The following is a 10,804-nucleotide window of genomic DNA, read 5'->3' as shown; positions in this document are numbered from 1 at the left end:
AACATTTGAGACAAGCCTTATCTTGTAGAATACAATAATTACTTATTGTAATCTTATATCAGATTTATAGTAAAATGTACATAGAAAATGAAGATTTGCTATTAATACATGCACATTGCTGTTATGTCCTGTGGTTGAAGGTATTCTTTCATTTGAATATCATCAGTACAAATCTCAAAGTATTACAACAGCTAATTCCCTCTCTTTCCCCCATAATATCTACTGTGTCAGCTGCCACACTACTTTTCAAATATGTAAATGTAATATTGGAAAATTAATAAAAAACTTTGGAAGTGAAAGTATTCTTTCCCCTTTGTATTTCTACAGTGCTAGAGTTCGCTTCACCAGAATCAGAAGTTCCATTGAATTAGTATTGCCTGCAATTCATGAAAAAAGCAGATCAAAAGAATGCAAATGACAAATAACAGATATTTTGAGTCGCTTCAAAATGAGATGGGTTGCATATAAATTTAATAAATAAATAGTAAAAATAAATAAATAACAATATAATTTTGAAATTTCCAGGATATTTTTTGTTTTTTGTTTTAAATATCGGATTATCTAAATTAATCTAAGAAAAAAGAAGGAGAATTGAAGAAAGTGTGGCTTAAGGACAGCAGGATCGGTTAAGTTCATGAAATAGTAAGGACTTCTCTAGCATCAAGGCTTCTCCAATTACTAGGCTGCTTTGAAGTCTTAATCAGGCAAAAACTTGTTAAAAGATAAAGATTCTTCTCTGTATCAAATACAGCTGCAGGGGGGAAACAGTACATCTTTTGGGGTTTTTTTTGTTTTTTTTGTTTGTTTCCAGTATTAACCCCAGCTTCAGAGACTACACATGGTTAGTCAGTTGCTACTAGCATACACTGTATATGAATTCTTCTGAAAAGATTTTTAAATACAGCATTTACTGTAGCACTGATTGAAATATATATTATGAAACAATGATTGAAAAATGTGATCACCTCTTATTTCTATAAAAGAAACAATAACCAGTTAGGCAAACTTATTTCTCACAGCTTTTGTCTAAATTTTGGTATGAGAAATTCAGAATGATGCGATTCATAATCACTTGGGAATTATGCCAATTACAAATATTGCATTCTTTTTTTATTCCTCTATTTTGCCCTTGGAATGCTAAAGCTAGAAGGATTTGGAAACATGAGAGAATATGCTATTTTCTTTCTCTGTTTGGCTTGAAGGCAGATTTCACATATCCGTCTCCACTGTCCTTGTCTTTTTTGTCACATGGCACTAAAAAAAAAATAGAAACAATGAACAGTTTATATGTCCTAAAGAAGAATCAATTGTGCTTCATTCCTTGGTAAAGCAGCGAACAAATTCTTTTTATATTAACATACTATAACCAGTAAATTTGCTTATCTCCTTAAGAAAGAAAAGTTCAAAGCAAAAGTGATTTTTGGAGATCCATAATGCTCTGCAGAATGTGTAAGTTGCAGGTGCTATTTTATAGCAGGGTTTTATAGCATATTTTATAGCAGGATTTAGCAGCAAATTAAATAATAAAGATGTTAGGAAGTTTAATTAACCTAGCAAAGTTGCAGTTGAATTTAAATATGGAATTATTGTTACATACACCTATCCAGATATGTAACATACCAGGTGTTTAATGGAGTGATCATAATTTTATTTATAATGTAGTTGGTTATACAGAATGAATGCTGCCACTGCTCAAGAACACATGCACAATTTCTACTCATAGGGCTTCCTCAAGCATCAGCTGCACTACCCTTTCCCTTTCTTCCTCAATACTTCCAATTCCCAATTTATTCCATAAATCAGAGCATATCTGGTATAAATTTGGGACCCTTGAATTTAGAAGATGAATTAGAATAAAGCTCCAAAAATATTGTTCTCATCACTCTTTTGCAAATTCATATTCGAGATTGGACAGAAAGAGTCTGACATTTTGCTTCCTTAGTTCTTGGATGTATCCCCAATCCTTTACACAATGATGCAAGCATAAAAAAACTATTACAAATGTGGATATATCTCACACTTGACTGTGTGTGCACCAACTGCAGCCCTGTGTTTCTTGTTCTCTGGAGATGGTTAAATGGTTCTTCTGGGCTAGAACCCACTTCATTTTATGCATGAGATATTATTCACAGTTGGTATACCTTGGTCAGAGGAAAGAGAGAAAACGAAGGATGAAGATATTATAGACCACAATAGAATTTAGTAGTAAAATCAAGAAGGAAGAATCTGAAGGAGCAATAAGAGATAAAGGGATCCTAAAAGGTAGAGTTAGGAATGCAGATTATTATTAGAGATACAAAGAGAGTGGGGACTTTTTTTACTGCTCTGGAAAAATCTAGTTTAAGTTGCAGTTACTGTTTATCTTAAGCTGTGAGTTGTTTCTTTAATTATCCAAACAGAATCATATGAAAGACAGAAGACATGCACTCGGTGATACTTGTCTGCAAAGCATAAGCATATAAGTACATAACACAAGTATTTCTTCTGAGGCTAAAGATTACACTGCATTTTTGCTATTTACTGCCTTTAATGATCCTCCATTTTTAAAAATGTAATCTTAAAAGAGTCAAAGTCCCTGTTGCTGGCTGCAAACTAGTAAAAACTTGGAAAAATTCGGCAGCATCCGCTGTAACTTTTTGTTTCAACTGCCTTAAAACTATGTCAATACGTCCTAATCTCTCTAGGTTGATCAAAATTATTTGGCTGTCCTCGCATACCCAACACCTCCCAATTTAGTACCGGCCCTATGATTTTCACGCTTAGTCATATACTGGTTAACTTGACACTGAAGTCACTGATAACGAACAAGCAAAACTAGATCTAACACCCATCTGGGCAGCAGCCTTCTGTACACTCACACCCAAGGTCATTATCTCCACTTAGCATTATCCTTTGGTTGGAGTCTGAAGCTAGTTTCTCAAGTATTCAGCAGCATTCATTGGAACTTCAGGGTTGGAATTTATTTAAAGCTACAAATGCTTTAAATAAATCTGGAAACAGAATATCTGTCAAGCATTCTAATTCCAGTGCAGCTGACAAATCAGTCGATGAAAAATAATAAGCTGTTTCTCTGGATGGAGAGTGTACAGTGCTACCAGACAAATTCTGTAGCTATTCTATCTTTTTTTAATTCTCTTTTCATTTTGAAGAAGTAATGACGGCAGAAGCAATGGAAAAGGGATGCAGGGTAAGAGAAGACTGCAACATCTAACCCCTTAAATAAGACAAGAAAAACCTGTACAATAAAGACTCAATTGGAAACATTAACTCGTGTTTTCCTATTCAACTGTTATTTTTCTTTTAACTAAAAAGACAAATATATTAATGAGTCAGAGATGGACAGCCTGAAAAGGGCTCATGACTGACAGCGCTAAGAATCCCCTTGAGTCTTTCTTCACTAATGTTTCACAGTGGAATCCAGCCCTTGCTGTAGTTCAGAGATCTCAACCTTTGCAAGACTAAGGACTTTGATTCCCAGAATTCTCCAGCCATGTTTGCTGGGGGTTACCAAAATTACTAAGGTTGAAAAAAACCTGCTGTAGTGAAAGAGGGCCAGCATTTTTCTAACTTCCCATACTATCCAGGTATGTTGTGGCCACCAGAGAAGACAGTTGGGATGGTGATGCATATGGGATAGTTTAAAGCAGTGTTTATCAGAATGGTTGACTGGTGAATTCTTGGAATTAAAGTCTACACTTCTTAAAAGTTGCCAAGGTTGAGAAACACTGTCTAAGGCTTGGGAATATAAACAAATCAGGTTAAAATGAAAGGATGTATTACTCCCTAAAAATATTTTGAACCTATTTTCCTATGCTGAAGTGATTTAAAGTTAAAACATTGCAAAACAAATAGCAAAACAAATAACATGCTTCCCTTATTATTTTTATGATAATCTGTGTTTTAAGATGATATTTTCATGCCTTTAATGTCTTTTAAAGCCACTTACAAAGGCTTGACAGCTTTGCCCAATATGTCATCCAGATGTGAATGACTTTGACAGTCTTGCCCAATATATAATCCATATGTGAAGGACTGGCCATCTGTAAAAGAATTAGAATCCAATATATCTAGAGGTCATTAAGTTGGGGAAGACATTTCTAAGCCCTACACATTGTTCACCATAACTCCCTTTTTTTTCTTTTGCCCTCAGACGCCAGTCTCCCAATTGAATAAACATGGGTGATTGGAGCTTCCTAGGAGAATTCCTTGAAGAAGTCCATAAACATTCAACAGTAGTGGGAAAAGTCTGGTTGACTGTCCTTTTTATCTTCCGGATGCTTGTCCTTGGCACAGCTGCAGAATCTTCCTGGGGAGATGAACAGTCCGATTTCAAATGTGACACCCAGCAACCCGGTTGTGAGAATGTTTGCTATGACAAAGCTTTTCCAATCTCCCACATCAGGTATTGGGTCCTTCAGATTATCTTTGTCTCCACACCATCCCTGTTATACATGGGTCATGCAATGCATACAGTGCGTATGCAGGAGAAGAGGAAACTTAAGGAGGCCAAGGAAGGAGCAAGGACAATCCAGAACAACTGTGACTCTTTTTCCCAGCAGGATTACCCAGCACCAGAGAAGATAGAGCTGTCCTGCTGGGATGAACCCAGCGGGAGAATAATTCTTCAGGGCACTTTGCTGAACACTTATGTCTGCAGTATTTTAATCCGTACCACTATGGAGATTGCTTTCATCGTTGGGCAATATATGCTCTATGGAATCTTTCTGGAGACCCTCTATGTCTGCAGCCGGCAGCCTTGTCCTAATCCAGTCAACTGTTATATCTCTCGGCCAACGGAAAAGAACATCTTTATCGTTTTCATGCTTGTGGTAGCAGCCTTCTCTCTCTTCTTAAGCCTGGCTGAACTGTATCACCTAGGGTGGAAGAAAGCTAAGCACACCTTGTCTCAAAAAATCAACCCTACACCAGCAATTGGCAAACTGGAGGGAGACTGTCAAGTGAAGACAGGTGAAAGCTGCACCCCTCCTCCAGATTTTAATCAGTGTTTAGCCAATCCTACTGGGAAATACATCAGCCCCTTCAGTAACAAAATGGCCTCTCAGCAAAATACAGTCAACTTTGCAACAGAGAGGGTTCACAATCCAGATGATTCAGGTGGAGAAGTCCCCTTTATCCAAGTAAACTATATGCAAAATCCAGAAGCCAGTGTAAATTCTGCACCAAATCTGAATGCACCAAATGGATACTTTCAGAACAAACGCAGACTTAGCAAAACTAGCCACACAAGCAGTAAGGCAAGGTCTGATGACTTGTCAGTGTGAGGTGCTTCTACTGGAGTTAGAAGAACGGAAGAAGCTGTTATAGCAAATACCTGCAGTTAAGTTTTTGAAATCCTGTCAGTCTAAACTCTGGATCAATTAGCCTATTAATTCACGTTTAGCTGACATATTCCAAAAGGACTTTTTGCATGCTCTGAATCCATTACTGTTCCAAAATAAGAACTGTTGCATTTCAAAACAGCAAAGTAACTTTAGGCGTTACATGGTGTTCTTATACTTCAAGTGATTATCTCATAATCCTGCACTGTTAAAACAGTATAATCATTGCAACTTTCCCCAAGAACCTTGGAAATTATAGTTTGGGAACAATGCTGAGGAGTCTCTTTTCCAAGCCCTTGCACAGAATTACAATTCTTAAGAATCCTTGATTGGACAAAGGAAAGGAGTAAATTATAATTCTGGAGAAAAACTCAGGGCATTTCCACAATCCTCTGTGGGATTGGCTCCAGGTGAAATGGATTCATGCTGTAATCTCTTTTTGTGAACTGAGTCAGGTTATTTCTGACTCTTCTCAGGTTTTTTTGGATTTTTTTCCTTTTAGATCACAGAGGTTCTGCAGACTTTCTGGGCAGTCTGTTTTCTCACTAGTGATAACTATTGTCTTAACTTTCCTCTCAGTTCAGTAATAGCTCAGGTTAGCTATTACTACCAACCTTTACAGAAGTTCAACCTTCATGGACCTTGACTTTTCTCTATGTGTTATTTACAATATGCCTTCCCCTCATTAAATCCAGCCACGATGGTCTTGTTGCAAGCATGGATAGTTATTGGAAAAAGTCAGAACAGACTTTACAAGTGATGGGGGCATTAAAATACAAAAATGGAACAGTGACAGAATAGATTAGGTTTTTTAGGTTTTAGGTTTTATTAAATTTATATCCCGCCCTTCTCCTAGCGGACTCAGGGCGGCTTACAGCAAGTTAAAAAACAGACAAACCATACAAAATACTAAGTTTAAAATACAATTAAAATGAGATATTGATTTTTTGCCGTTTGAGCTTTGCTTATTTTCTTTTCTTTTAATTGAACTTTCCTGCCTCAGCTTCCCACCATTGCTGTTTTCAGATTGTTTTGCCAGCCATCAAATGCACATAAACCCCTATACTAAAAACACACGGATAAAGAGATTTCTTTTATCTTTGTGTGGAGTGAGGTGAGGGGATTCCGTTAGTCTATAGCTGACAGCAATTCAGGTAATGGAGCACTTGAATTACATTTGATATTCTCTTTTTTGAAAAAACTAAAGGATGAGCATTGACTGACTCATGGGGGTTCCTCCATTTTCCAAGTTTCAAAGACAACCGATGTGAAGACAATAGATCAGATTGAAAAGGCTTTGTGGGGGATTTGGGGGAGGACTATGTGGGAATGTTACTGATGTGGAATTTGCAAACTAAACTTGCAGCCAGTATCATGTTGTGAGATGTGTACAAAGGAGCTGGGATATATAGGACTATTTTTCTCTCCTCCAAGATGAAGCTTAAGCACTGGCTTGCTGAATCTCAGTATAACTTCAAATTCTCATTTACAGTGAAAACATAGGGCCAAGGCCTCTCCACCTGTCTTAAAACCATTGGACTATTTGGAAACATAGCATACCAACAAGCTAATTCCCTTCTCCTGGAAAAGTAAAATTTTACTTTTTCTTCTCTTCTCAAAACTATATAGAAAACCATGCTAATATCAATTAAAATGCAATGAATTCTACTTGAATTTTTGATGTGTTTGTCTATAATAAACCTTAAATTCTGTTTGGCCTCATAGTATTAAATGTGCACCATCTCAGGAGGATAGCAATGGAAAATACTTTTTTTAGTTATTTCAACAAAAATATTGAGATAAAAAAAGTTTCCCACTGAAATTAATACTCCCGTATGAAACAAAGTAATACTCTGCAGAACACTAATAAATTGTGGCTTTTTAAATATGATATTCTCTATTCATTTTAAAGTTACTGCTGCTGGAACATGGTCACTAGGCCAAAATACATCGAGGAACAAAAAAAAACCCAACAACCAAAATCCAAAATCACAGAGATAGACAATCTTACCACATCCAAACACTTTTCTCGTTAGTAGTTTTTTTTCAGTATAAGGGAATCATAGGAAGACAGCTGTTGGTGATGTTATAACATCCACTGGAAAAATGGGGTTAAAGTTCATGAAGCTTTGAAGAATTATTTTTACGATTTCAGGTGTGGACCATTTTCTCCCAACCAAAATCTGCTATGCCTGTTCTGAAGACTTCATGCAGTGTTTTAGCTAATAGCTCTAGATATGTCTATTAATTTTCAGCATTTAATGATGGAATTTTATGGCCATGATCCTGCTGAGGTCAGAAAATGCCTAAAAAGTTGGCTGGATCTCTTTAAGAAGTTAATAGTATCAAAGTCAGTTCTGGTTGTTGCTAAATAATTGCTGTGGTGAAATAGGTAAGCGGGGAGACATTGGTAGGCGATGAGCTACCAGGAGGCATTATCAGGCAATTAAAGAAGTAAAGATAATATTTAAGCAACCAAATCAGAAGATCCATCTTCAGGAATTGGGAGGCGACTGAAAGATAAACAATTTTTATAGCATTTCTAGCACAATCTAAATTCATGCAAAATCTACAGGAAATACAGTTCCCATGTAATAGTAGTATTTCTGCCTCTTTGGGAAGTAGAAACATCTTTTCCTGACCTTCAAACATTTAACTTCAAGCTGCAGAGGGGCTAGAAATATTTGAATTTATTTACAGGAAGCCAAAGTCTGTGATTCTTCTTCTAAGACTTTAACATTGGAGTCACATTTACTTGTTAAGCAACTCACACATGACTGTTTTGACTGGGATTATATATGGTGCATAAATGATTGAAGAGATTGGAAATTAATGCTCTCACTGTTTTCAAGGCAAGTAAGTATTTTCTCTTGTTTCTGGGAAGGAAATTAAGGGCATTGGGAGTATTTGTTTTTGTGCTAAAGTACTTGACAGAAGACTGAAAAAGTTTGTGTCTTTAAGCTTCCTTTCTTTGTGGTCTATTTTCCTCTGTAATGTAAACCCAAGTTGGGAAGATGCATGTTATCTTTGATCATGCACTGTGCTTGTTATGTTTTAATAAAGTTTGGGTTAAAACTTGTCTTATTCACATTTCTCTTCTCACCTCTACATCAAGAGTGTTAAACTACTGGCCCGCGGGCCGGTTTCATCATATGCCCACCCCATTGCTGGCAATGCAAAAAGAGTTTGTGATACGTCACAACATGTCATGTAACGTGGCCAGTTTGACACCCATGTTCTACATGATATAGAGCCAAGTCATTTAAGGGAGTGCCTGGTTCCCATTGTTTCTATCCATCTGGGGGAAAATGGCAGAGTTTGTATCCTCCACATTTCTCAATTAATTAAAATCATCTATTGGATCCATCTATTTGTCATGACATTTATCCTCTAGAATATAGTTGCCACCCTGAGGCCATTCCAGAAGACCTTGAAAACATGGCTATTCTCCTAGGTCTTGGTGAACGGGGGCTATGGTCCCCTGGTTAAATGCATTTCTGGTATAGAGAGTACATTGTACAATTATATTTTGTATTCTGTTATTTTATTTTACATTGTGAACTGCCCAAAGTCCCTTTGAAGTCCAATGATGTCAACATAATGAAATAAATCATGTTTGTTTAAACATGGGAAGCAGAAAAACATTGTCCCACTCTTCCTTGAGTAGCTTCAAATGTTTCAGAGTTATAATACACACACACAAATCTCATTTAGCAAGAATGTTAGTTACGAATATTTGTTAAGTTCAGCACCAGAGAGCCATAGAATCCCCCTAATTGCTTAATAAATACCTTAGTAATTAGTATTATCTATCCATGCATGCACATTTCCTGCAAAGTTCCTGGAATATCTTATAATAATAGATTTCTATGTAGGAGAACCACCTTACTCTATCCCAGTGTTTCTTAACTACAACAACTTTAAGATGTTATGTGCTGGCTGGGAAATTCACATCTAAAAGTTGCTGAAATTGACAAATACCCTTCTATGCTATATAGGGATCCTATCCTACCTTCCCCTGCCTTTAGGAAAAATTAATATTGTTAATTATAGAATGTGACTGGAAAGATTGAAATTCAATCCCACCATGAATTTACTAGGTAATCCTAAACCAGTCATTTTTTCTTCACTTCATCTACATTATAGGACTGTTATGGAGATAATAAGGGAGGTATGGAGAAAACCATACATACTACTCAATATTCCTTGGAAGAATATAACATGTAACAAAAATATAATGCAGTTTGTGATTATAATGGTATGAGAACAGGAGGAAAATATGTCCATTTTTGTTGTACTGTGTGATTTTGCTGTGGCTATTCCTGTATTCCTTACACCATGGAATGTTACCACAGTCAGAACAATTTTGCAGCACTGATGCTAAAGCTGTTTATGATCAGCTGTTGCTAGTCAAATGCCATTGCTGAGTTTCAACTACATCAGCAAGGAATTCAGAAACAAACTGTTTTTCCCCCCACTGAATTAGAGTTTATATTGAAGTTCTGTAAACAGAACTCCTGGTGCATTTTACTTTCTTCAAAAGTAGGTTTTGGAGCAGAGAATGCAGTATCTCTCTATAAATCAAATATGTTGCTCAAAACCATTTATTTATTATTGTAAACCATTTTTAAACAATTGCAAATTTGAATGTGGGGAGCAATTGAAAGTAATTTACAATCAATTAAATTAGGGGACTTTAAGCCTGACCTTAACCCCCAGCAATTCCATATTCCTCTAGTGCAGTGTTTCTCAACCTTAACAATTTTAAGGCATGTGGACTTCAACTCCCAGAATTCCACAGCCAGCATTGCTGGCTGTGGAATTCTGGGAGTTGAAGTCCACATGCCTTAAAATTGTCAAGGTTGAGAAACACTGCTCTAGTGATTAGTAGCAAGGGACGAGACAACAAAGTAATGAAAAAGAGACTGCTTACAACTTGCACCTGGAAATTATGAATCCTTTTTTTTTTTTTTAAAGAATCTGATAATGCATCTGTATCATCCTCATCAAAAGAGAAACCACTTGTTGACTGAAAAATACAAAGGAATTAGCCCTGAAGCTTTTACATGTAAAGGAAACTTTCCCCTCTGGTATCCTCCAGGCATTGCTTCTCAGGTTTTTTGGGATACTATCAAGCACATAGGTGAACTCTAGTTCCTCTATGATTGGAGAGTTAAAATCAAAAATATCTGAAAGTACTACATTGAGGAAAAAATGAATATTCTTAACTAGTGCCTTGGGGAAGGGATGCTATCATGCACCTCACCCAAAATGTAGTTCGGTATTTCAAATGATCAGATAGTTTGATATTTTTCACTCCAAGCCGTAAAATTAATCAAATATAATAAAATACCAAGTATTACATGGTGGGGGAGAGAGAATGATATTGATATAAGATGCATGGAGGGGATTTCAAATAAATATTCTGTCTTCAGACTTTTAATGGCTCTTCAGATCCTTTAAAG

General features: G+C 36.4%; 1 protein-coding gene across 1 annotated transcript; it reads left to right on the top strand.

Moving 5' to 3' along the window:
- Positions 1-4,175: 4,175 nt before the first annotated feature.
- Positions 4,176-5,282, top strand: GJA5 (gap junction protein alpha 5). The gene has a single exon (XM_015817722.1). It carries the CDS (start codon positions 4,176-4,178, stop codon positions 5,280-5,282), a length of 1,107 nt encoding a protein of 368 aa, XP_015673208.1.
- The last annotated feature ends 5,522 nt before the right edge of the window (positions 5,283-10,804 follow it).

Source organism: Protobothrops mucrosquamatus, unplaced genomic scaffold (genome assembly GCF_001527695.2).
Source record: "Protobothrops mucrosquamatus isolate PMUCROS unplaced genomic scaffold, P.Mucros_1.0 scaffold624, whole genome shotgun sequence".
Classification (NCBI taxonomy): domain Eukaryota; kingdom Metazoa; phylum Chordata; class Lepidosauria; order Squamata; family Viperidae; genus Protobothrops; species Protobothrops mucrosquamatus.
The sequence above is the reverse complement of the archived record's forward strand: the minus strand, read 5'-3'. Positions and strand labels throughout refer to the sequence as shown.

Bases quoted from the DNA above. Each gene is read 5' to 3' on its own strand.
- GJA5 (XM_015817722.1), top strand. From the start codon at position 4,176: ATGGGTGATTGGAGCTTCCTAGGAGAATTCCTTGAAGAAGTCCATAAA.